We start from the raw sequence: 27,703 nt of genomic DNA, 5'->3' as shown, positions 1-27,703 counted from the left end.
CCTTTCTGCCCGGGGGGGGGGGGGTACTCCTTGGAATTTTTGGTGGGGGTGTGCCGCCCGCATCTCCAAATCCAGACCCAATTTCAGACCAAAAAATGTCATTTTCCACACCCGTTTTTAGACCTGGACTCAAAAATCCATACCCGTTTTCAGACCTGACCTTGAAAAAAAACGCTGCACGGAAGTCAACGTAACAAGGATGAATAGGTAAAATTTAGCTGAAATGATATATTTTATCTATTTCTCTTTGTCTCTCACCAGTTACTCGCTCCGGCTGCTGGGAAGAATAATAAGTTTATAAGCTTTCGTGAACGTTCCCCAGATAACCATAACCAATTTCAGACCAAAATTTTAAAAATCTATACCCGTTTTCAGACCAAAACGGCTCAAAAACCACACCCTTTGGGGCTGCACATACCTATATACCTTATATAGGGGAGTACCCCCCCCCCCGGGCCTTTCCGCCATTTGTTATTCTTGTCAATAGTATTTTGTAAAGGTCCTGAAGTGTTTTCTTACATGTGTACAAAGATGCCGTTTTTCAAAGCTTGGGACGTTAATCAGTAGGGGATCCAGACCTAGGAGAGGGCCCGCTCTCGAAAACATTTTTTCTCGGCCCTTTGGGCCTCTATTGGCCAAGAAAATAAGGTGGGGGCCCGGGCCCCTCCCCTAGATCCGCCACTGTTAATAAATCTTTAGCGAAGAGAAAACTTGGAATCAGCGAATTAGTGAAGTGGCAATAGTGATACTCTATACAGAAGAAGATGGAACAGAAATAGATAAAGAAACATTCGCTGCATTTGGTTTACGACTGGCGCATTTGTTTGCGTGTAAGAGACGAAACATGGTTTCCAAAATTGAGATCGAAAGCAAAACAATCCAGACATCGAACACTACAGTGGCTTCTGTCAGCAGTACCACAACAGTGAAACTAACAGTGAATCACTCACTGTCCACTAAGCTGAGTGCCAAGAGAGCAAAAAAATAGACAGACTTGTCGGATTTTATTGTAAATAAAGGTATTTTTCCTTCGTCTTAGCCCCCCGGGTAGGGGAAAATGATGTGTGAAATATGCCCCATACCCCAGGGATTTAGTAGGTTTTTGTTTGGGCCTGAAAACAAATCCCTGGGGGTGTCCCGGGGGTTGACCCCCGGGAAAGCCAATGATAAGTGCATTACGGCTGGTCGCGTACGAATAGCTCAGCTGCGAGCAATTCGTACGGGATTCGAAACTCTCCTTATTTCATTCAAGTCAGTAAATGTATATTTTATATAATTGTTTAGAGGTACAAGAAGTTTTTCGCAAATGTTCTCTTACCTTTTAGTTTTGTATAAGTGTCTTTGAACGTAAATCTGAATAAGGTTGTTTAACAGTTCCGTGTGTTCAACTCGGAAAATTCTAAGTGTTGCGAAATGAGTCGCTCCCGTAGTATGCAGAGACAAGGCAAATTATTTTGAATAAAATCAACTAAGCTCAACAGAATCGCTAAGTGCATCTCAACCTACATATAATATTTTGGATCAGCAAAAATTAGTTATTACATAGAAATTCTACGAAAATTGTGGACTCCCTTACAATAGCAAACTGAAGTCCGCGTACGGGTGCCGTACGAATAGCGAGTGTATTTAAATATAATCAACGAGGCTAGGTTGGTTGCCTTTGATTATAGCATGTGCCTATGGCAAAAATCAAGGGGAATTGCAAAATTAACATTTATAAATTGATAAATAAATACAGTAAATTAAATACTTACCCTTCGAGGCATGGTAAATCTGCTCACGATTTTTACAGTGCGAATACTCGAACCGGGACAGTTAGAACAAAGTTAACCAATCACAACGTTAATTGAGAACAAAGGATGTCGACCTTTTTCGTTAACAGACCAATGACGTTCAAGAACGCAAACAATAGATTTACAGAAAAATTTGAAAACTCAACAACGTTGCAAATAGTTGCGGACCTCTCAGGAAACTCGCCTTGTTTTTGATTGGTTAGTTTCGATCCTTAATTTTCAAGAGGTCGTAGATAGATAGAGTTCTACAAGATGTATGTTACAATATCATCTTCGCGAAAAGTTCACAAATCAAACTACGAACCGTGAATTTTCTCTTCACGGCCAGGAGTTGTGAATTGAATATTCCACACTGTGTTCGCTCTTGTTTGAAAAATTTTCACTCCGGGAATAAAATGAAGACTGTGAAATCAAAATCACGCCGTAATTATTTTCATTTCGCTCTAGCTTTGCTTCGCCAGTCTGTTGCCTTGAAATCGATGCGAGTCACTTCCTCGCCAATGTTAACAAATTGCTTTTACACCTTCATATGACTTTGAAATTCACGAAAACAGAATACTTATATCGTCGGTCAATGCCGTATAACTGTCCACAAGTTACCACTTTACATTTTTTGACACGATTTCATTTGAGGCCACGTGAAATGTAAACATCAGGTCGAATGTTGTTTTCGCTTGTTTGTTCACGGACTCATTTTCTGTCGGTTATCTACTGTTACAACTTTGTAAACTCACGGTTTTCGTGAAAGAGGAATTTGTTCCGTTTCTTCAATTAGTCTTCGATCTTTCTGTGGTTTTAAAAAAATACCACAGGCTAAAGTCACTGAAACTTTTATGGGAGAAAATTCATTTCAAGCGGCGAAAGCAAAATTGCCATTAATAAAATATGCAAGGTCAGTTGTCGCTGTGGCGGCATCCCAAATCTTTCTTGCCTTGTCTTTCGTCAGAAACAAAAACTAATCACAACAAACACGAGTATGTAACTTAGAAGAGTGAAAACAACTGACTTTTCAAACATGAAATCTAGAACGTTTCTATTCACTTTCTGCTCACATGCGACACAAGACACTGCATAACAATTCCATCCCGTTTCGCGTCTTCGCGCTTGTCGTGAATAAAAGCGTCCTTCGTTATTCTTTACTGTGCTATCACCAACGAAGAGCAATACAATTTTATCAGAAAATTTCTTTTGAAGAATTTTTCAGCCTGTGAAAGCCAACTTTTGATTACGGTTTTACGAGCGCTACTGAAAATTCGGTGCAGTCAGTGAAAATTTAGGATCGAAACTATCCAATCAAATACAAGGCAAGTTTCCTGAGAGGTTCGCAACTGTTTCAAACGTTGTTGTCTGTTTAAATTTTGTTGCAAATCTATTGTTTGCGTTCTTGGAGGTTATTGGTCCATTTCTAAAAAAGGTCGCCATCCTTTGTTCTCAATTAGCGTTGTGATTGGTTAACTTTGTTCCAACCGTCCCGGTTCGAGTATTAATTCGCACTGTAAGGGGATATTTAGTTTGCAGAATTCAAAACCGACAAAATGACTGGCGCCCAGGCTTCGCTCGTCAATCCAAGATGGCGGCGCCCTTGCCGTTCTGCTGTCTCTGTAAGTATCTGAAGAAAATGTTTATACTTCTCTGGAAAAATATGTTGAAATTATCAGCAGACCATAAAAATAACATGTCTCTTTATCCATTAGAATCATTTTCAGCCTGTTTGGAGTGGAATAGTTTGTATAAAAATGTTCCTGTTCGAGTTCGACTAGTTCGTCGTGAAAAGGTTAGTACTATAGACGTACTACACGCAAGTACTATTCTATTTTGTATCTTTTGCAAATGGACATGTTGTTTTAATCCTGTTTAATTGTCTTAAGGCCTATCTTCTACATCTGTAGGTACAACAAATACTATTAATGGTTAGAATTATAGAGAGAAAAATGGCAAATATTTCAGTCAAAGTGTTAAGAACTCGTAGCTAACTTGAAAGTCCATTTTTCTTCTAGGAGCTTTAATGGCAATGTCGGTTGACTGGAAAAAGTGTGTAATATGCCAGGAATCTACAAAAGAATCATTAAAGTGTCCATTAAACAGCCATGGATCATCTGAGGTCAAAAAAGAAAGGTATGTGGCTTTCCTGCAAAATGTTAGCAGCTTTCGTGCTGCAAATGCGTTTATACCTGTGGAGCTTAAATTTGGCGACGATGTTGATGTAGATTGCCTCTGTCTTAATATGGCTTCCTGGCACAAGTCCTGTCACCTAAAGTTCAGTCTCTCAAAGCTTAAGAAAGCTCAAGAGCGTGTCGGCCGAAAACGAAACGAAGACAGCAGAGCAGATGAGGATAGAACCCCACCAAAAAGCAGAAAACGCCAGCCAAGGGTTTCTGAAGAACGATCACAGTGTTTATTCTGTTCAGGAGGAGATGACTTGGATAAGCTTCACTGTTTCTCGATGCTGGAAACGGATGAGAAAATCTGTCAAATGGCCCTTGCAGTTGAAGATTTTGAATTATTAGGTCGTATGTCAAAGGGAGACCTAATTTCTAATGACGCAAAATATCATTTGAAATGTCTGGTCTCGTTAAGAAATCGTTATAGATCATTCTGTGCACAGAAAACACAAGATTCAAACGATGGAGCGGATGATGAAAAATGGACGAGTCGGTAGCGTTTGTCGAGCTGGTTGAGTACATTGAAAGATGTGTAGAAAACGAAACTCATCTGTTTAAACTTTCTGAGCTGTCGTCGTTGTACATCCAGAGGCTTGAAGATATTGGCATTAAAAAGACCGTCAATAAAACCAGGTTAAAGAATGCTTTGTTGAAACATTATAATGGCACCTTACAAGAACAAACTGATGGAAGAAGCACAGTGTTAGTTTTCACGGAGGCAATAAGTAGCCTGTTGAAAGATGTCTTGAAACAACGTGACTTTTCAGAAGATGCTGAAATTCTAGCAAAGGCTGCAACGATTGTAAGAAAAGACATTTTTGCTCACAAAGGATTTAACTTTTCCGGGTGTTTTCCAATGGACTGCCAATCAAAAAAATTAACCATCTAGCTTAACGTCTCTAATTTCTATGATTCTAAATGGACTTAACATTAAGGATCAAGAGCAGTCTGAAAGCCAAGCATGTTTGACGGTCTGTGAGACAATCATTTTCAATTCCAAAAAGAGATGTTACAAGACCAAAACTGGTCAATCTCGCCATTCAGGATCTCGTGAGCCATGTTTACCTCTGTACGTTGGACTGAGCATACATAGTTCAACAAGAAGCAAAACGCTTATTGAAAAGATGTATCAAATCAGCATTTCTACCTCCTACGATCATATCATGGAAATAGAAGACTAACTAGCGAGGTCTCTTTGCGAGCGCTACAAGGAAGATGGATGCGTTGCGCCTGCTTGTTTAAGGTGGCTTAATACAGTTTTTGGGGGGGGGGGGGTAAGTGAGCCCAACTTTTAACTCTCTTTAAAAATATTCAGGAATGTTCTTTCTTTCTCTTATTAATGTTTTTTAAAGCATATAGCCATCATATGCAACATTTGGCCAATAAAAATGCTAATAAACAATCAATAAAGAGCCAAAATGAATGGCCGAGAGCTTAGGAGGGGACTGGGCACTAGTTTTTTTAACAGCGTTTTTCTCAAAATCTACCCGTATAACCCCACCTCAAAATTTCAGAAATCACAAATTGGCTTTGATTAAACATTCATGCAGGATAAAATAAAAATCTGTAAGACGGATTTTTCGCAAAATAGGAAAATGTGATATTTTGCCCCTTTAAAAAATAGCAGATTTTTATTAAGAAGGTCCCCAATAGTAGTTCTGCCGACAGCAACAGAACACCAAGGATTACCAGAAAGCTATGTAACTGACCCTACAGTCGCACTTAACACAAGTTCAGTTTCTGTTCCAGCCTGCAACATGACACCATGTCACGGCGACGTTAATATTGGTGACGCGATACAGCAAGAAGGTCACTGGGTGAACCACGCTTTATCCAAACTCGGCAACGATGAGGTAATCACTGAAGATTCCATCACATGGGCTGCTTATCACTCTAGAAATCAGCAACAGACGAACGATCTGCCTGCTATAACTGCGCTCCTTCCTTTGTTTTACAAAAAGGCAGATACCCCTGCAATGATAAAACATGGTATGGACGTAATAAGAGAAGCAACATCATTTCTTAATCCAGGACAACTACCAGTCATTACCTTGGACCAGCCTTTGTTTGCATTGGCAAAATCCATTCAGTGGCAGTGGCCAGTTGAATATGGAGAAGACAGGTTCGTAGTGATGTTCGGTGGACTCCATTTGGAGATGGCGATGTGGAGCACGGTTGGCGATCTCCTTGACGTTAGTGGCTGGACCACCATTCTAACAGAAGTGGAGGTGGCTTCTTCTGGCGAAGCACAAGGTTTACTGAGGGCATCTCATCTTACCAGAACCAGGTATTATTATTAATTTTAAGCAACATTAGTATCATCATCTATTATTATTATTATTATTATTATTATTATTATTATTATTATTATTAATTATAGGGGTATTATTATAATTATTAGTATTGTTATGGTTCGAGAATACATATCGACAGTGTTGCTTAGTTGTTTATGAAGGCTTTATCTGTTTATTTCACTTCAGACATGCTCACCAAGTTACCTTAATGGCCCTTTCACAGCCTGAAGCAAGAAGCCTACCTGGCTTCCGCCAATGATGAACCTTCGCTTGCAGATTGGGAGAACGCCATGAGGCGGAGAAGTCCGACATTTCTCTTCTGGGACTTGGTCATGAAATATGAGACTCTGGTTCTCATATTTGTCCGTGCGCACCGGGAACGCAATTTTGCGCTGTTTGTGGAGGTGTTAGAGCAACTGGTTCCATTATTCTTCGCACTTGATCACACAAACTATGCCCGCTGGGTCCCCATTCATATCAGAGATATGAAATCTCTTCCTGAGTCAGTCAGATGCGAATTTCAGGAGCGTCATCACTGGGTTCTTTCGAAGACTGGAAACAAGTTCTCCTCAATGCCGTTGGACCAGGCCCATGAACAGGAGAATAAGATGGTTAAAGGTTCTGGTGGTGCAGTTGGTCTAACTGAAAATCCAGTGGCCTTCAGGTATATAGTTTTACAACTTAACGCATGTCTCTAAATAAAAGCTCCGTCAAAAAGTGTGTAAATGATCTTTTGTTTTGCTTCAATATACACTAAATCTCGAAAAAGTATTCACGTTTTCGGGTTGATTGGAACCGGGCGATAAAAACAATTGACACAATTGGTGGCATTGCAAACAGATATATCATCATTACTGCCTGCAGCAATTAATAACTCCATCAATACGGAGGTATTTGCTTATTCCGTCACTTGTGATATGGTATCGGACATGAAAGCACCTAAAACTGCTTATTTATTTTTTCTTTAATAGACGGTGGATGTTGTCAGGTCCAGAGCTTTCAAGAATCATACACCAGTTCGAAGACCAGTTCCTCCCGGGTCGGGACCCGGACAACCCGAAGAACTTTCAGAATCACGAGGCCGGCTGCGCAGTGCAGAAAACTTCCATCGACAAGTGAGAAACCTTTGTGATGTGGTGAGACGAACTGGAAATCCCTTTCTTGATGACTTTTCTGAACTAGTCACTCTTGATAGCAGGGACTGTGCAGATGTCAGTGTAGTTGAATCAGTCAAGAAACTTGACAAACTTGGTGAAGAGCAATACCAGAAATATCTCAAGGATGTCATCAAGGACCGCTCAAGTTCCGTTCACAATCTGATCAAGAAGAACAATCTCCCTCTCTTTGGAAAGAACCACAAAAAGGCAACTTCAAATTAAGGTAAAAAGATCGCAGTACTCCAAAGCAATCTAAACCTGTTTGCCCAATTCTATGTGGCATTACAAAACCGTGAAGGAGATATGAAAGAATTTTTCAGCCATGAAGTTCAGTCCTTTCCACCCGCACTGTCAGAGTTTGGAAACCTACGCCTTCCAAGTGCCAAGTCTGATCTCTTAAAATGTCTGCAGCCCAATAGCAATGGACATACTGATTCACCCACTCAGTTTGACTGCAAAGTCTTGGATGGCGCAGTTATTGTCCACTGTCTCCCAAAGGTCGAAGCTTCGACATTTGATGACTACGCAGAGAAAGTATTCATTCCGCACCTTCAGCAGCAGCTGCATCAAAGCAAACGTGTCAATTTTGTGTGGGACTCGTACGTTCCTGACAGCCTAAAGGAAGCAACACGGGAGGAGCGAGGCCAAGGGATCAGAAGGAAAGTAGCAGGCTAAACAAAGCTTCCAAAGAACTGGATGATGTTTCTACGAGACCCTGACAACAAGTCAGAGCTGTTTTCCTTTCCGACGTCGAAGGTAGCGAAATTCCAATGGCCCCTTGACAGAACATTGTACATTACATCTGGTAAGTCACAGCTCTTATTAAATGTATTGATTTATATTTGATAGTTATTACGGTGCTTTTACATCTATAAGCTCTGTGATTTATTTTTTACATCTTAGGAACATCTGTCATTTCCCATGGATCTGATTGTGTTATGGGTCAGTGCAACCATGAAGAGGCGGACACCCGCATCGTCGTCCATGTACGCCAAGCTCTGGAGAGGGGTGCAGAATCTGTCCTTGTCAGGACAGTTGACACAGAAATTGTCATAATCTAGATTGGAAAGTTCCATGATTTTTTTGCGTACAACCAACGTGCCAAAGTGTGGGTGGCGTTCGGCATGGGGCGCCACTTTTCGCTAATACACGTCAACAAAATCTGTTCATTGCTTGGAGAGTCAAAGTCTCGAGCCATGCCAGTGTTCCACGCATTCACTGGGTGTGACACTGCGTCCCAGTTCTGTGGAATTGGAAAAAAGTCAGCATGGAGAGCGTGGGAATTAGATAGTTCAGTAACACCTACCCTGGAGCACATCGCGACTCATCCCTTCGAGCAGCTGAGTGTCACATCAGAGATTTTCCAGAAGTTAGAGAGATTTACAGTCATAATGTATGACAAATCCAGTCCTCTAGCTTCCGTGAACGACACACGGCTGATGCTGTTTTCTAAGCGAAACAGGGACCTTGAAAACATTCCTCCGACACAGGTATAATGTAATGTTTCTTATTTTAACACGGAAAACCATGAGTTAAATAAGGTAAAGTTTTAGCGGTAGGTTATTGTTAAAAAGAAAGAATGGAGTTTCATTTTAATCTGATCAGTTTGCAAATTGATACGAAGAAGGAAGAAAACACCTTAAGGCAGAAAAAATAACTTTAACTTACTCTCTAAACAATTTTAAATTTCAAAATGCACTCCTGCAGCATGCTGAAAGAACAGTGTTTCAGGCAGGAATTTGGACAACATCAGAAAGCTCACTGCAGGACGTTCCTTCTCCAGCAGAGTTTTCGTGGGCAAGAGGAGAAGATAACCAGTGGCAGCCACTTTGGATGACCATACCAAAAGTTTCCAATGTTTGCAGAGAGCTGATCAAATGTAGCTGCAAAGGACGCTGCTCACGCTGCAAATGTGCGAAAGAAAAGCTGCAGTGCACACCTTTGTGTAAATGTGACTGCCCAGAGAGCAATTCCAAGAAGGAGGGGCATTTGTGAGGGGTTTAGCATTGTACAAGAGCATTCCCAATACAATGAGATTAAGTGTACAAAAAGATGCGATCATTTTATATGCGTTTGTTCCATTTTCCTTTTTTTCTGTCCTGTGGTAACAGCCGAGCGAAGACTAGGTACTAGTAACTGCAAAGTGCTTTTGTTGACAATGTCTTACATGCAGTCTTTTCTGAAATAGCAAAGAATATAGAGAAATGAGACAAACAATACAAAATTACAAAAAAATGTTTCAAATAGAGGCAAAATAACTGTTTTGAAAATAGAGCCACAGGTTACCCAACCTCGATATCGGTCAAAACCGAAATATCCCCTTAAAACGGAATCGTGAGCAGATTGACTTGGGCACCCCTTCTTATATTATTTGGTAGGGTGTAAGCTGATTGTGTGCCAAATTTCATGCTTTTATCACTCTTGTCACGATCCGGTCGTTAAGCCACCTGACTACAAGAGGTGTAATTCCTTAGGTATTCAGTAATTGTTATACACATGCACAATGGAGCTGAAGAATTATCAAGGGACACCCTGTACTACCTGGTATCTAAGCAACTAAATGCGGAACTTGCCAAGCAAGCATCCAGTTTTAAACCTGTTTTAAATAACTCACAGAAGTCGATATTGATTGTGCTGCTCTGGCTCACGTTTCATAAACGTTGCGAATCGTTTTGATAACTTTATAACTACATGTAACACAACAATAATCCATGGGTCCTGACGGAAGATTAATATCTCTATACTCTCGTAATATCCTGTTTCGATTTCACTTCTTACATCTTATAGAAGCAGTGAGACAAAAACCGGTGATAGGAACAGTTTTAATTACGCTCGTGACTGCGCTTATTTATTCAGTAGAATTGCCTTCGCTTGCCTAACAAACATTCTATCACACATTGAAAATTCCAACAAGTATTTGCTCATCGTAACTACAGAGCCTTTCACCACTTATACTAACTTTTTGTATCGTGGAAGCAGAGGTATTATTCCTGTCGTGATGTTTAGCGCTTTTCATACAACGAAATATGAAATCACGTATTTCGGAGCGTGTTTTAATTAAAATTTCGCTCGCGTGATTATCTTTCGCTCGCAAAAAAATTCACAGGAATTCTCGGCGCGTCATTTTGTTAAATATCATGAGTTGTTTCTTTGACTACAGAGTTTTTTGCTGTTGTAAACACCTTCTACAGCCTAAGAAGCGGTGATTTATTTCCTGTCATGACGCTTAAATTCAAACATCAAAGATAAAATCAGTCTTGTCGGCATGTGTTTATTCAAGTATATCAAACAAAAACATTCGCTCGCAAAAATGTAGCAATCGTACACGGCACATCATTTAAAATAATTTTCTTTCTTTGACTACAGAGTTTTTCACTCTGTGCAAAACGCTTTGTTATGTTAATCACACCATCATCAAAGAGGCGCTGCGGATTTGACAAAATTTGCGAAAATTGCGGATTTTACAAATTTAACAATTTTCACGATTTTTCGGTACCGCGCTTTGCGGTTTTTACAAAAAGTTTCTCCCTTTTTTATGTTCATAAAAACAACAGATCAGCAAAGCAACGCTGCGGATTTTACAAAATTTTGCGTAAATGCGGATTTTACAATTTCGCATAGATGGAAAGCGCTTGTTATGAAAGGAAACGCAACGTAACTTTACAAGTCCCGTGTGGCCAACCAATACATCCATGTTGCAAAATACATCAAGGTAAGATATTTACAAAACCCAAATGGTTTTGATCACCATTTTGGCGACTAATATTTGAATCTTGGTCGCCAGCACAGAAAACCTGAGAAAACTTAGTCGCATTGGCGAATACAGTAGGCGCAATTTCGTGTCCTGCAAAGTCAATAAAAGTCGCAAAATCCGCGATTTGCGAAGAGCCTACGAAACGCCCCACGCTCAAGGAACTATCCGCTGCTCTTTAAACTGTCAGTTTGACTTTCATGTAGACAAACATTGGTCCGGACGTTTATAATTGCGCTTCGTGCTCTCTTCCCGCTTGTACCGGGGTATATGTAGTTTAAAATGAGAGTGGATTTTAAAACATGTTAGCTTTGTATAAATAATTCAATTTTTATTCCCGCATTTTCTTGCGTTCTCGTTAATAGTTTCGGCATTATTCGTAGGATTGACACTGCGAAACGCCCCACGCTAAAGGAACCTTTTGCTTTGTTTTATTACTGTCTTCTGACAATTATGTAGATGATCATAATTTTGTCTAGCCTGCGTAGCAGGCGTCGAAAGGGGAGGGAAGGGGAGTTGGGAAGTGGGAGAGAAAGAGGGAAAAGCGGAGGGGGAGTGGGGACGAGAAGGGGCAGGCGTTCCCTCTTCCCCTCTTCCCCTTCTTTCCCCCTCTCCCTTTCCCTCCCCTTTTTACGCCTGCCACGCAGGCTAAATTTTGTCCTGGAAACTGTAATTGCGATTAGTTTGTAGATAAGAGTGACTTTTAAAACCATTTGTTTTTACTGAGAATAGTTTAGAATGTTCGCGTTATCGAATTCGTGAAAGTTTCTTGTAAAATACTTTATTTTAATTCCCGCAGTTTCATTGTTTTCGGTCCTCAATATACGAATATCTTGAGTTTAATATTAAAACAACTGAGTCATTGTTAATGAGGTCGGTTATGTGTATCGATAATAAGAGTTACACGTTGCGAAATGTTTCGTGCGAACGCCAGGTTAACTTGATTAAATGTCCCACACGAAATCTACGTGTGTCCTTGACTGGAAAACATTTTTATCATGTCACAGTTTTAAAAGTTTTGAGTTTCTCTCCGCATGTATTTTTGACGCCAGGTAGTGCGAAAAAGTAATTACCGAAAATTCCAAAGAAACACCTTCGTCATGCTAAGGCGCGAACTAAGATCTTCAGTTACGGTTAATAATAAGCCATGGGTAGATTCAATCTACCCTTAGCCTAATTTGCATAATTTTTTTTAGGCCTAAGTTCCTCATGCTTATAGAGCCTCTCCACCAAGGTGCATATAAATGAGTACCTGCAAATTAAATGCTAGGGAAAAAAACCCTACAGTGGACTAACATTCCCAGGGCTCGACAAAAACTTTAATTCCAACTTGCCCATGGGGCAAGTAACTCCCAAATTCTGCTTACCCGGACACTTTTCCCCCTTGCCCAGGTTCATTAATAATTCATGACAATGCCCCCCCCCCCCCCACCCAAATCAGACACTGGGTTGGGCCTTCAGTTTGGCATTTTTGGCTTCAACGTTCTATTTGTGAAAACCATTATGCATTTTCAAACATTGCGAATGCAGTACTATAAAAACGTTGTCAATGCGTTTTGGAACGTTGATCAGTGACCTCTTCAATAAAATGAAAATTCTGTTTAAAACCATTTCAAAACCGTTGCAAAACATTTGGAATGCATTTTAAGACATTGGCAACACATTTCAATGAATCCGATAACCATTGAAAACCATTTCAAATAAAATCATTGATTGGAACAGTTTTTGATGTGCCCCATTATAATTGTTGTTTTGCCTTACTTTTTTGGGTGGCTGATTCTATGGAAAATAAGAACTAAAAATTAAGGTCTTAAAGGCTTGCAAACGGTGAATTTATCACTGTCGTGAAGCCTTTTTCAAAGTAGCCTTGTTCTCCTTTAGTTTTTGTAAAAGTTCATTTATAACCTTTGATTACCCATGACAAATAGGCTAAAAGTGTTTCAAAATCGTTGTTTTAGAAATTAAGTTACCGGTAATTGATGGTTTGCCAGGGCCCTTGCCCGTCGGGCAAGTGAGCATGGAAAGTCACTTGCCCGACAGGAAAATCTACTTGTCCCGGACGACCGGACGGGGGTTTTGGTGAGCCCTGATTCCATCCAGGGGGAAGAAGAAATATTTCTGATTTAAATACGGTATTTATTTGTTTGTTAGGGCAAAAACCTAAAGAGCCAGCTTTTGATGTTGATGAAAACCTGAATGAAAAAATTTCATTATGGCAGGGTGATATAACAACACTAGAAATTGATGCTATCGTAAATGCAGGTATGTTGTAATATGATAACAAAACATTTGCAGGTTAGCCTTTCACTAGGACGTACAGCTCTATCTAATGTTATCTAAGCTCCTCACACACCACTGGTAGCCATGCCAGGCCAACCGCCACCTGACCTTTATTACACACTAAACAAAACCATACATGTACATCCTGCATCATAGGGAAAATTACACAATGGAAAAGCTAATAAAAGATACAGCATCAACTAAAAATCTTAGGGCAGGTGGGTGGGAAAAGGTCAGTAATGGCGGACGCAACAAAAACAACTGCCTGCCAAAGGTCACATGACCGGCTTTCCCAGGTCCCAGTGGTGTACATGTATGAGAAAAACTTTTTCCACTTATTTTGTTTCATATGCATTTAGCCAGTGGAAAATAACACTTCTAATAAAGTAGGTTTATTAGAAAAGTAGTAAAATTATGTTGTTTTAATATATTAACTTTATATTTAACTTCTACTTGGTTGTGAAATGTGCTTTTGCATTATTTTCTTTTGCAGTACAAGACATGTTTTCACTGTAGTTAAACATTATTTTTCTATTTTTCTCAGCAAACAACTCTCTTCTGGGTGGAGGTGGAGGTAAAAGGTTTTAACAATTCTTATTAGACTACCTTATTATAGGAAATTAATGCTGCTGTAAATTAGGTCTTTGAAAGTAACACGAATTATATTAATGCAAATTGGAAAAAAAAATTGAATAAAGGAAATTAATGGAGAGAGGGGGCAATTTTTCAAAATGAAGAAAATTACGCAATTATTGAAGTACAAAAAATAACGGATGTCTGAACTGCTCTGTGAAAGTAAGAATGAATTGGAAATATTGCAGATGACATGTCTTTATTGCTTTTACATTGCGTGTGCAGAAAAGAGCAGATTATTGTTTCCTTAAGTTGTTGTTTGTGTTCGGACAGTAGCCAAAATTTGGGGTGAAATTAACATTTTGAAAATTAATGCTCCACTAAATAATGTCGCCGATATTAACGCTCACAAAAATTAACGTGACGGGTTAGCTAAGGATGAATATCGCCGGTTTCGGCCGCCCAAAAATGTGCAAGAAAATTCCTTGCTTGCACAGTCAAAGCATAGTGGACAAGTGAGCTGTTGAGGTTTTGAGAATCGAACTTGCCAAACAGCGCATGAGCAAAAATCCCTTTAAGATTCTTTAGTTCACCTGGGAAGTGTGTTCAAGGGTTATGATGTTTACTGTGTGCAAAGTCTTGAAGAGAAGTTGGAGGACTGGATGGTCTGTCTAAAATATTGGCTCACAAAATTCGTTTACCAAAAACTCGGTTGGGAATAAGAACGGTGGTCGATCGCTACGAGATGTTCAGGAATGTTTCTGAATTGCACTAGCACTGTAAACGTAAATTTTAGAGTGATTCTTCTTAACTCGTGAAACAGAAGCTTGTCTATTCAGTCGGTATCTGTGTCGTTAATATTAAAATTTGGATAACCCCGCATCACAAGGGTTTGACGTTTTATCAAACTCTAGAGTTTGACATTTCATCAAACTATCGTGGAAAGGCCTCTGTCCAGTGGGGCGTTAACAAAACCCGCATCGGATCGGACCGGATCGGATCGGATCCAATCGGACCGGATTATCAAAACTCGGATCGGATCCGACCGGATTGACAAAACTCGGATCGGATCCAAAAAAAGTTGGATCACCGTAAATTCCCGTGATAGCTCAAATCGAAGATGGCGAAAAAGGAACTAAGTGGATGTTCGCTTTGTGCTAATATAAAATGAGACAGGCCAACACGACTCCCGCTGGTTGCTGAATGTTAGCCTTCAGTCTGTTAACGGAGGATTTAATTAACGCTTTCTTGAGCCATTTCAGTGATGATCTTTATGCCATTGTGTTTGCTAACTCTGGGGCATATTCGTTAGGTTTATTGGCTCTTGTTTGTTGAGCGATTCTTAATAGCCTTTAAAGGAATGTTATAGTCTATATTGTGTATCGGTTCAGTGGATTTCTAACTGTCAACTAGAATACTGTAAAATTCCGGTTATAAGCTCCCCCGCTTATAAGCCCCCCGGTTATAGGCCCATCGACCTGGAAACAAAAAAATACATCCAGTCGTAAGCCCCCCGGATATAAGCCCCCCTCTACCGGATGACAGTACTGAACAGGGCTAAATGTTGCTTTTTTGTGCGTTTTTAACTTAAAAACGTATTTCGATCAACACTCCCGAGGCTCGTTTCGAAACGTTTTTTTCCTTCCGCTTATAAGCCCACCCAAAAACCCTTACGAAGTTATATAAGCCCAGGGCTTATAACCGGAATTCTACGGTATCTGAAGTGGCGGTTAGTTCGTATGATAACGTTTCGTTACCACGGCTACTGCAGTCTCTAAGCATTGCGAGCTATGGTTTCTTTCTTGCGAAACACAACAGCAGTGAGAGAAATCACAGCAATCATTGCACTTTTCTTGTTCATATCCCCACTTCAATCTTTACCTTACACTCTAGGAACGGAAATCATTTCAGCAGGGTCAACACACAGCAAACATCCACTTACTTACTTCTTTTGAGTTATCACGTGACGATTTTGGCGGGAATTTATAGTGATCCGACTTTTTTTGGATCCGATCCGGGTTTTGTCAATCCGGTCGGATCCGATCCGAGTTTTGATAATCCGGTCCGATCGGATGCGATCGGATCCGGTCCGATCCGATCCGGGTTTTGTTAACGCCCCTGTCCAGTGCTTCATCGGGTTTTCAAACCACACGCACCTGACCAAATTGGCGTATCCTGATTGGCTTGTCAATTCATGAATTATTAATGAGTTTGAGAAAGTCGTGTCCACAATTAGTACAGCAGTGCTAAATACTCTGACACTGAATAAAATAATGTTTTTTCAAGAGAATATTGGTTGTTCTACACAAGTCACTGTATACCATCAGTATTGAATTTATTTGATCGAATCTCAATGCACAGAGAGGCATCTGCTGCTAAATCATGTAGCAAATGCATTTGGTGATAATTTATAATTTACGGTGTGTACATGATTGTGTTGGTTTATTTATTGAACTGTCTAGTTGATGGCTGTATCCACCGTGCAGCTGGACAAACTCTTCGACAGGAGTGTGCCAGTCTTGATGGTTGCTCCACAGGTGATGCCAAAATCTCTTCAGGTTAGTGCACAATTTAGTAATGAACAATTTATTATATAAACTGCAGTTGTATAGTGAGTGGTAGCAAATCAAGAAAAAGGGTATCACACATGTGTGGATAAAAATGGTATCCACACATGTGATATCATTTTTGACCAATCAGATCGCAAAGTTTGCCGTGTTTCAATGCTCAATGAGCCAAATTTTATCGATATTAAGTCGAAACATTTTCGGATCTTCCTCGGCAATCTTCGGTAATCTTCTGAAAACTTCGGAAATTTTTGGAAAATGTTTGGAACCATTCGTACAACCTTCGGACAACATTTTGAAAATCTTCAGCAATCTTCGGAAAATGGTCAGAAATCTTCGGAAAATCGTCAAAAACATCGTAATTAGTAGGTTTATATAATAAACAGAATAATACATGGTTGCTTGGATATATGAAATTTATCTTCTTGTGTTCAAAACCGATATCTCACTCGAAGAACACTCGAAGATAAATTTCATATCTCCGCGCAACCATGTATTATCCTCTATATGATAGTAACCAAGAGTGAGCAGCCCTCCAAGTTAAGACCATTTTTGTCGCCATGACAATTAAATGTTGGAGCTGGCGACTAAATTGTAACCAAAGTTGCCAGCCTGGTGACTAAAATTGAGAAGAAGGATTTAAAGTGTTTGCTTAATTTAGCTACTAAAATTTTTCACTGTCGACCAAACTTGAGCAGTCGGTGGTCAAATGGTCACCGATAAAAAATTAAACTTGGAGGGTTGTTGAGTAAAACCAATGGCCGATGTTTTCAAGATCATGGAACACCATAAAAAAAGTGTTCAAAAAGTCTCAAATTTTACAATGTACACAAAAATTAATGTGTAGCCTGAAGTCAACAAAATGCCTTAGGGCCACTTTTTAAATCACAGAATAAGTGCACAAGATTTCCATGTAGTCAAAATAGATTTTCAATGATCATTATTTTTTGTCATTCTCACTGTTCATTTTGTTTGTCTGTTACAGGGCACAAGCTACCAGCCAAATGTGAGTGCTGTTTTGAAATTATTTTACATTTATAGGAACAATGTTTAGCCCTGGGCCGGGTTGTTCGAAAGACGATTAACGCTAACCCAGGATTAAAAGATGATCAAGATTTTAATTTCTCTTGTTTTAAAGGGTTTTCCAAAGCTAATATTTTGTTAAGTTTGAGATTAGTCCATGTCAAAACTGTGGGACAGAAAATATTAACAGAAAACCTCAACGAAATTGTATAAAATTGAAATCAATTTCACGCTAATCCTGGATTAGCTTAATCATGCTTTGAACGACTGGGCCCTGATCACTAAATTCAGTGTTAGCTGAATATAGAGAGCTATGCAAATAATCACTAGTTTGAGAAAAATAAACTACCTGTAGTTTTTTTAGAGCAATTTTCATTTGAGTATCATAAAACCACAACAGCAACAACAACAACAACAACAAACGACAACAACAAAACTTTATTTCACACGTAATTAAATGCAGTGTTTTCACCTCCGCAATTAGCCTAGCTATTCAAGGCGGGAGGTGAAGAAGAAAATAAAGAGGAAAATCAATAAATAGTAATCACTCTTCACAAGCAAAGTATTCTTGACTCTAGCCAATCACAAAGAAAACAGACAATCCAGTGAACCAATGAAAACTCGAAGCAATACATGTAGCTGGCATAAAGTTCAGGACTTGAAACATGCACAAGCGTGGCACGATTGGTTTTGGTTTGAGTTCTGATTGGCTGAGAAGGTGGCACACTGAGATTTTTCAACCAATTACTAAGTGTAGCAATGATGTAAAACCAAAGGAAATGCAAATTACTTTCGACACTCAAGTGAATTTTGCTCTAAAAAAATGGTTTGAAAATTGAACCAAAAGTAAAATTAAACCACAACAGGTATTCCACCACCATAATAGGTATTCAGCCACTTATAGGTATTTAGACTCCACCTACTTCAAATAATATAATTGGTTTTTCTGGGACCATATAAACTGTCTGCAGTAGAGAAGTGTCCGTATTATGGAGGTGTCCTTAAAGGAGCTACTTCACAGACAGCACATCATGAAAAAACCGGCAAGTTTTTTCAAGTTTGTCCTTCGCAGGCCATCTTAATATTCGTCAGTTTAAACCTTCCTTGTTTATTTTCGCTTCGTTATTGCTTCTTTGTTGTTTTTCTATGTTAGAAAACTATTATTCTGAGTTTTCCTTTAATTTGAAAGTAATTAGAAAATGACTTAAAATGCCGTGACATAGCTACTTTAAGGTGAGGTTTTACTGTGTTTACTTAATAAAAATAATGACTTTTTTCTGTTATTTTTTGTGTTTTGCACGTGTTACCTTACTTCAGATGTCATTCATACTGTTGGACCAATTGGAAAACAGGAAAGACAACTGAAAAGCTGCTACAAGAGGTGCTTGAGGCTAGTCCAAAAACATGGCATTCGAACAGTGGTAAGAAAATGACTGTAATGTAATGGAAAGGAAGTGTGCATTAAAAAACTCATTAATAATTCATAAAGAAAAAACAAAAGAAATTAATGTTTAATGAGTGTCTTTATATCTGATAAAGACACGGCTAAACTTTACATCCAATTTTCTAGGCCAAAATAAACCCAAATCTAAATATAAGTGCAAGAATGAGTTGATCTACATCAGAAGATTTTTAAGCAGTTCAATAAATTCGCAGTTCGTGTTTTATCAAGTCTAAAACACTCGGCTGCGCCTCGTGTTTTAAACTTGATAAAACACTGCTGCTCATTTATTAAACATTACTTGAAAAGAAGTGAAATGAAAAAGATTATTCTTTGTTTCACCAGTTTTTTGTAATTATTTAGAATATCAGACCTACAACTAACATTATTTTACAATGCACATGACTGTTGTTAAACTGTTACAACTCTCACTTGTAAAAGAGGCAAGAATATCTTACTGTCATGCATGTAAGAAGAGAAAACTGAAAGTACACAACTGATATGCAGTGATCAGAACTGAGAAACTGTGAAGTGGGAAAACATTTTCAAACAGACAGGTTTCTTTATTGAATAAAAATATCTTTCTTTCACCTTGTCTAGGCATTCTGCTGTATTTCAACTGGAATTTATGGTAAGGAATCGTTTTTGTTGTTTTTTTTTTCTTGTATTCATTCAGGTACATCTTCATCCACGACACCGAAAAACTTATGCCATGAGGTTAACTGTCTCAAAAAAAAACATGGGCTGACACAAGTTATCCAGCAATAGACCATTTGCCTTGCCGTCAGTACGCAGCACGCTGTACGTTTGGTAATCCTGCGATGGACTAGCATCCTATCCAGGCGTTGTTTTTTTTCTTTCGCTCGCCGTTCTTCGCGCCGCTTCCCAACTAACCGAACGCCTCGAACAGGCTTATTCAGGGGGGAGTAGAAATATTCCTAGTCACTTCATGATAGAGAAACCAGAGATAAGCCTAATGGCTTGATGGGCCACTAGGCTGGAACACAAACCTTCTTTTTTGTTTTGTAGTGAAAACAGGCAATGACAACGGTGTTTGTTTTTTCTTGTTGTTTATGATAGGTTATCCAATTTATGACGCTTCTTGTGTAGCATTACACACTGTCCGCAAGTGGCTTCAGAGTGAAGATGAAGAAGGAAAGAAAAATGCTGACATTGTATGCTGAATTTTATACTGTTTTTGTTTGTGAAAAGGACTGTAGGGTGGATTTACCTTTTTATAGGAAATGAACGCTCCATAAAATTAACGCGAATTATCAAAATTCACGTTAATTTAAGTCGCGTTTATTTTTTGTGAGCATTAATTTCCGCGACATTATTAAAGTGGAGCGTGAATTTCCAAGACCTTTGATTTCATTCCAAATACTGGATGCTGTCCAAACACATAGAAACTAGAATACAATATTCTGCTCTTCTCTGTACACCATTTTTAGCCTTTTGCAATGTAAAAGCCTTAAATATATGTCATTTGCAATATTTCCAGTTTATAATCACAGATCACGTTAATTTTCTTCATTTTGAAAAATTGCCCCGTCCCTCGCGTTAATTTCCTTTATTTAAAACAAACTTTCCCTCCAATTCGCGTTAATTTGAGTCGCGTTAAATTCAAAGACCTTATTTAGGGGACCGTTAATTTTATATAATAAGGTAAATGGTGTACGCTTACCACAAGCCTATGACACGAATTGGTTTGTGTAACTCAAGCCTACAACTTGTTTACGATTGTTACGTGTAGCATTACTACGCTTAGTGATTGGTCTAAAAAAACTCGCGCAACTTTCTGGACCAATTAAATGTAAAAACAAAATCAATCGTGACGCGCTCACCTACGTTTTCCCGCGCTTCGCACCGGCTTCATGTATCTGCTTGAAGTTTTGATTGGTTCACTAGATTGTCTGTGTCCTTTGTGATTGGCCAGAGTGATTACTTTGGTTTTGGTTTTACAACACGTAATCGAAAATCGCTCTATTTGAAAGTTGTCTTCGATTTTTGCATGACGCAAACAGCGCTCACTACAAAAGTCGCATGCGACAAAGTTGTGCAACGACTATACGTGAAAAATACACTAATTAAAAAAACCTTCATAAAAATGCTTTTTACTGTCGGGACACTGTCACCAGTTTCACTTCAAAAACTCAAGACCCTGAAGACATATGGAAACTACGCATTGTGGTCCAATTTTATTAAAAATCACCATGCAAGTGTACTGAAGCGATAAACAAGTCATATTATTGCGATGCCCGCCATCAGGAACTTTAGATCTTTAGCTCTTCAAAACATCAGGCTGATTTTTTCAAGTTTTGTGGACTAGAAAAACACCTTAAAATTATCATCGCTCCCTTCTTTCTTTAACAACAATTTACTTTCTATCTCCATCTTGTACACTAGGTGCATTTCATGTACGAGAAGACCTATTCGCCAATTGAAGTACTTTTTACCGAATAGCATCAAAATCCCAGTGACAGTGTCCATTTAAATAAAAATTTCTGAAAATTGGAAACCAAGGCTAACCAAGCTCTCAAAAGTGATGGACGTCTTGGTTCTTATTGACGACTGTCATTATCTTTTTGTCTAATGTAGGTAGATCGGATTATATTCTGCGTTTTCCTTGGAGGGGATTTGGATGTCTATAAACATCTTCTTCCAAGGTATTTTCCATCGGCTGACAAGCACGACCAAGAACTTGAAAGCAGTGATCAGCAAGGCGACGGGGCCGAGGTGGAGGAAGATGCAGTGAAAGAAAAAGAAGACAAAGACGTACATGAAACAGAGGGCGAAGGAGAAACCAAGGAAGAAACAGAAGGTTTGCATGAATCATGTTCTATTAACTCCAAACATTAAGTGAATTCTGACCTGCAAACTGCAATTTACACCTTCCGATTGCCTAGATCACTTTGAATGTTTTTTCTGTGTCGTCAATTTTCACTTGGAAAATGTTTCGCCTTGATTTGAAGCGGTTTAACATAAGGGGTGATGGTGCAAGATTTATTGATAAGGCGCAGAAGTTGTAGATGGTTTTCTTGCCAGCTGCAAGCTTCTGATCAAAACCCTGAGTTTACTGGCCACATCGTGGGAACCCTCTTCAGTCAGTCAGTCAGTCAGTCAATAATCAATCAATTAACGTCATGCGTTCTTGTATTTAAACATGCTTTGGCCGGTTAACTTCGAATACCTACCCCCCATGACTGTATACCTTTGTATTCTTTCTCATAGATATCGAGATTGATGAAGAGGAAATAAAAGAGGGCGTTCCCGATCCACCTAATCTTGATGAGTTTCTGGATTCGCAAGAAGAGGGAACAGAAGTTGATAATGAGGAGCTAGTGAACAAAAACCTTCCACCAGATGAACCGGACTCTAACATGGAAGAACAACTCAGTGATAGTAACGTGGAACAAAGAAATAACCCGTGTGGCGACTGTTCGATTTGAGAAAAGGATATCATAAAATACTTATACTAAAAGAATATAAAATCCCGTCTATATAAATATACACCTATCTTTTTGTCTTAAGTCGTGCAGGTTTGTTGCTGTGAAAGTGAAAGAAAAATCAAATTATGCGAGATGAATACTATGCGATGAGAGAACTTTACCTTTTGCTCATGAAAATGAGTTTGATTGGCTTGAAAATGAACGGGAAGGTGAAAATCATTTTCATTTGAACGGTTTCGCACAGAGACCCGTCTTCAGTACCCTGCGAACACAGACGTATTTCCGGCTGTCGTTTCTCTCCGCCAAAAAGTTAGCTACGTTTTCAGTGACACCGAGGCAAAAGGCAAACTCGCAATTGGCCTAGTTCCAGGGGCCAAATTATCTTATTATAGGAAATTAGAGCTTCATGAAAATAGCGCGGATACCTGAAATTCGCGTTCGTTCAAGTCGCGTTAATTAATTCTAGCGCCTCACTAAAGTAGTTGTTAATTGTTATGGATGTACAGTTTGTGTTAAAGCTGGGTATCCGTTCCGAGGTCAAGTGAACTATCCAGTGTTGGTATTTTAGAGGTAGAGCTTATACAAAATGTTGTTTCCTCCATATATGAAAATAATAATGACATATCTGTATCGTAGAGAAGTTTATACAAGTTTTGTTATTATCAGGACCAATGTAGTATTGTCAATGAGTATTACAGTGGAACCTCGATATATCGAAGGACCAAGGGACTAGCAAAATATGTTCGCTATAACGAGGTTTCGTTATATCGAGGTTCTTTGCTGTATAGATGTTCGTTAAATCGAGGTTCCATTGTATATCGGTATAGTTTACATGTTGATATATCTGAAACAAATAGTCTCTTCATCTTGGGAATGGAATAGCAGGCTACGGAAACGAGAAACAGCGCCGGTATTTATGATCAATGTGGCTCCGTTGATAAGTCAATCGCTCTAAGGCCCCGTCCACACTGTCCCCGGAAAATTTGAAAACGCATCTTGTTTTACCCGGATAGGCCAACCGTCCACACTGAAACGGCGTTTTCGGTCACCGAAAATGGTACTTTTCAAAAACGCTCTCCAGTGTGGGTAAATTTGAAAACGCCGGCTGTGGTGTAGTGTGGACCGGGAAAACGAGCACAACTGGGACTTTTTGAAAACGTTGAAGTCAAATAGTCATGTATTCTCTGTCAAAACAAAAGGTTTAATTAGCTTTACAATAGCCCTGTTTTAAATCTACGTGCGATGAAGCGTATCGTTTTCAAATTTACCCGGGTTAATGTGGACAGGGCCAAGTGACAGGAATTTAGGTCAGAGTATTGAAGTACAAAATAACTCGCACCAATCACAATCATAACTATTGAAACTTTTATTTCATTCCTTTACTAAACTCAACTTAACTTCTAAACATAACTTCGGTTTGTTTGTTTCATGGAACGTTGAGGTAAGAAGTGAAAAAGCGCATTTTTCTTTCCTTGCTCAACCTCCCGTGGAAGAAAAGAAGGAATTACTTATGTCTATTTAATTTTCGAATTCGTAAAAATACTGTTTTGTTGAAACTACTTCAAATAATTCTGTACAACACATTTAATAGAAAGATCTGTTGTCATAAATAGATTCCCAGCAATATTATTAAATTCTGATTAACACTTTGATTATAACTGATTGTGTATTTTACACTGGGCATTAACTCTACACTCTCTTGTGACCAGTTTGCGTGTTATTGCATTGGATACCTAAAATATTCCAGATTTGTGGCGTTAAAGCGTTACTCCCACAACAGGCCCGGGGATTGACACAATTAAGTACGGGAAAATGTTTCAAAGCACAAAGCTTGTAGCGCAGATGAAATTATGGATCGCCATGTTATACGACGCAATTTTCCCTGCAACTTGCAACGCAACGATAACGACTGAAAAACATTGCAAGTTTCAAAGGGGGTGTCACACGCTCGCAATTTTTGTTTGCAAATTGCAACGCACCATTAGAAACTATCATCTTGAAATCTCCCCGAGCGAAAGGCGAGCTCTGATTGGCGGATTTCAACAAAATTGCGTTGCAAGTTGCGCTTGGCATGTCACACGCAAGTTTGCGAAAAGTAGAGGACAGTTCTACTCTCCTTGCAACTTGCAATGCAACGTTTGCTGCGTTGCAATTTGCAGGAAAAGTTGCCTCGTGTAACATGGCCTTGAGCTCCAAACGACGAAATTGCTGTCCAAGAATTGTAAGAAAAAAAAAAAAAAAATACTACAAATACTAATTCCAGTAAAGGGGAAAAGGGGGGGGGGGGGGGTAAAGTAATGGAACTTGTACGATATCTGCAATGTTCAAAGTCGTTTAACACGGAGTAAATATATTGAATTCAAAAATCTTCGAAAGTGGTGATGCAGATAGCAGGACACGACAAAGTGTAAAATCAATGTGACTAAATGATTTTCAAACTAAACCTCGAGACTCCAATATCGACATCAAAATTCCCACTACTGGATTCTATACAATTCTTACATAAACAGTTATGAGAATGCATACTAATCGATACTAAATTAAATATGATACAAACTACAAAGGCGTCAAACAGCTACCACTCTAGCCGACAAAATGTCGCACACCACAGGCTCTCATATAAATTCCCTGTACTTTTTCTTACCATCCTGCTTTGGAGAATTTCGTTTTTCGTCAAGGTTGTAGATTAATCTGCAATAACAGCTACAGAATTTTAAATTTTAAACAAGGTTCACTGCCGGGGTGAAATAACGGCGAAATGAGAACTTCTTTATTTTAGCAATCGACTAAGAAGCCGATGTATCTGTTTTTTCTTGCATGATGTGATTTTGCGGATACGAAAACATTTGGGAAATGAATTAACGATTGTAGGGTCTAGCGAAAACACGACTGCTTTAAGCAGTCTTGCGATTGGAGAAACGAGAGAGTTCCTTGGTCCTTGAAGAGTTTCACTCACGTAAACAATGATTCGATTGGCTGCATAACTGTTTAGCATATGCTATCTTTGCAGCACATTTTTTCGTCCTGTGGACGGTGAACCTCGGTTCATTCTAAGCTCGTTCACTGTTCTCCACAAGTCATCCAGACTTCTGCCAACGTCTCCCAATCCACTAAGATTCTTCAGGCTTTCCTTGAAGAACGCAAGATCTGACGTGACAAGCCTGAAGTTAAAAATAATAATGATGATGTCAGACAGTTATTTTACACTAGGGACGAGTATTAAAAGTTGCTTGTGTTTTGTGGAGTTCGAGGTTAGTCGATGTCGAAACTGGAGGGCAACAAATATGAGCAAAAAATTTCACTGAAAAGTTAAAAATCTGAAATTAAAATTCACGCTAACCCTCCAAGGTAACCCTGAATTAAACCACCCGACCCAGGTCTGCACGGCACCCTTTATGTTTCCGTTGCACACACGCGCCGAACGCGTGCGTGCGCAGGCAAGGGCGCGCACGATAGAATTCACTATTGTGCTTGTCGAGAAAGGTAGAACAGCGACATACTTTTACATACGCGGATCGGTCAGCAGTCTTTACTTTTTATTATTGGCACCCATTGTCACCGATTATTGATTGGCACAAAAATCGTCTTATGACAGGCTACAAACAAAAAAGTACACTTGGGTTCCTGGTACACCCCAAAATAAAAAGAGAACAGAAGCTATTCGCCGTATTTTCCGACAGTACGTACCCGTGCTGTGGACCGCCATCATTTGTCACTCCTAGTTTGTCCAACTTGTGCGCCAGGCTTCCCTTAAAAGCTCTTTTGATCTCTCGAAATATGGACTGAAAAAGAAATATACGTTCTTAACTTAGCATACGAAATAACGGACAATATTAAGTAAGTTCGACAAAGAAAATTTCAGCCATTTAAAAAAAGGAAAATCAGTTTCAAAGTCTACCCTGGGATTGCTTCTGATCTTAGGTAACGACCATGAATTGCTAGAAAATTCACCTCGCATTTTCCGAGTAAGGAATGACTTACAAAATAACAGTGAAAGCCCTCTAAGAGGGCATGTGGTTACTGTCTGCAGTAAATAAAAATAACGCTTCATGTTGAATCCTTCTGCAACAAGCCTCAAACCACAATCAACAAATCAACAACTCCCAGGTAAAAAGAATGTTTTATGTACAAACCCGCTCACTAACTACGCTTCTGTTCAAGATACGATGTGCCAATTTGCCGTATCACGATAGCAACCCCATAGACCAAAACTGAAAGTCTGCAGGCTCAGTCCATTCTTCTGGACTGCGAATTCCTTGCATAAAACAATCAAGTCGTTTAGGAACTTACCTCAACTTGCGTTTCAGGTAAAACAAGTGATAAGGACTCGTGGAGTTTTGTGATTTGCTTGACAGCACTACGCATGGCTTGGGACGGCATTGGAGCTTTCACTTCCCACTGTCGAGAATTAAAGGCAAAATAAGCACATTTGAAAACACTAAATGAAGGTTGAACAAGCAAAGTCTGTCGGTATACCTTTGAAAAAATACTTTTGAATAGCTCTTCCATGAGGTTCACGATTTTGCTAAACAGTTCCTGACGGTGATTGTTGTAATCCTGAAAGGAAAACGAAAACAAAAATTGGTAAGTAACGCCACTGTGTAAATCATGGTTAGGGAGATTCCTTGCAAGGGAGACACTCTAGATTACCTTGTCATGTAGGTCTGATGTCGGAGGAAGAGATACGCCGGGTTCGAGGCGGCCAGCCAGGGTCACTCAGTTGTGTTCTTGGGCAAGACACAGTACTCCCATAGTGCCTCTCTTCCACCCAGGAGAATACGTAAATGGGTAATGGTTTTAAAATTAGGGCAGCGGAACAAAATGATTTGGGGGGGAGGGGGAGGGGGTGAGAGACAATACTTCAAGTCGCTCGCTTCATGCTACGGAAGCTGGAATTTATATAAGCCTTTTGGCTTTTCCGTAGTTACTTTTTACAGGCAGAGGTCATAAAAAAAACACACACATAAGCTGAGTACCTTGAGTATCTGATCAAACTGTGACAACAGCACGTATTGTTTAGGTGGAAGCCTTTGCTCGAAATGTGCTTTGAAGACAGGAATGTGAATTGTTACCACTTCTAAACAACGGGCGGCTAGGGCTGTAAAAAAACAAAGAATCATAAACGTAAGCAGAAGCTAATGAGGACGGCCTGAATAGTGACTTAAGCGATAGTATGTCTCAATCATTCTTATGCACTAGTCATTTGTTTCCTC

General features: G+C 39.4%; 2 protein-coding genes and 1 pseudogene across 3 annotated transcripts in view; 2 read left to right on the top strand and 1 right to left on the bottom strand.

The window, feature by feature from the left end:
* The window catches only part of LOC144635222 (ADP-ribose glycohydrolase MACROD1-like), a 33,396-nt gene extending 9,250 nt beyond the window's left edge, over nucleotides 1-24,146 (top strand). Inside the window, exons 3-11 of the mRNA XM_078494312.1 lie at nucleotides 13,309-13,419; nucleotides 13,982-14,011; nucleotides 16,473-16,568; nucleotides 17,563-17,583; nucleotides 18,918-19,021; nucleotides 19,642-19,672; nucleotides 20,122-20,216; nucleotides 21,640-21,862; nucleotides 22,273-24,146. Coding sequence (XP_078350438.1) covers nucleotides 13,309-13,419; nucleotides 13,982-14,011; nucleotides 16,473-16,568; nucleotides 17,563-17,583; nucleotides 18,918-19,021; nucleotides 19,642-19,672; nucleotides 20,122-20,216; nucleotides 21,640-21,862; nucleotides 22,273-22,490 — 929 coding nt within the window. The 3' untranslated portion in view covers nucleotides 22,491-24,146. The remainder of the gene's footprint in view (nucleotides 1-13,308; nucleotides 13,420-13,981; nucleotides 14,012-16,472; nucleotides 16,569-17,562; nucleotides 17,584-18,917; nucleotides 19,022-19,641; nucleotides 19,673-20,121; nucleotides 20,217-21,639; nucleotides 21,863-22,272) is intronic.
* Nucleotides 5,932-8,467, top strand: LOC144635606 (uncharacterized; annotated as a pseudogene).
* A 678-nt stretch (nucleotides 24,147-24,824) lies between the features above and the next one.
* Nucleotides 24,825-27,703, bottom strand: part of LOC144635165 (vacuolar protein sorting-associated protein 54-like) — a 19,605-nt gene continuing 16,726 nt past the window's right edge. For both annotated transcript variants that reach the window (XM_078494229.1, XM_078494230.1), the window contains exons 21-25: nucleotides 27,467-27,588; nucleotides 26,967-27,047; nucleotides 26,781-26,888; nucleotides 26,178-26,272; nucleotides 24,825-25,651 (exon numbers count right to left, since the gene is read on the bottom strand). In XM_078494229.1, coding sequence (XP_078350355.1) covers nucleotides 25,489-25,651; nucleotides 26,178-26,272; nucleotides 26,781-26,888; nucleotides 26,967-27,047; nucleotides 27,467-27,588 — 569 coding nt within the window. In that variant the 3' untranslated portion in view covers nucleotides 24,825-25,488. The remainder of the gene's footprint in view (nucleotides 25,652-26,177; nucleotides 26,273-26,780; nucleotides 26,889-26,966; nucleotides 27,048-27,466; nucleotides 27,589-27,703) is intronic.

Source organism: Oculina patagonica, chromosome 13 (assembly GCF_052425735.1).
Source record: "Oculina patagonica isolate OP01 chromosome 13, crgOcupat, whole genome shotgun sequence".
In the NCBI taxonomy this organism is placed as follows: Eukaryota; Metazoa; Cnidaria; class Anthozoa; order Scleractinia; family Oculinidae; genus Oculina; species Oculina patagonica.
This window is presented reverse-complemented; position numbering and strand designations above follow the sequence as displayed.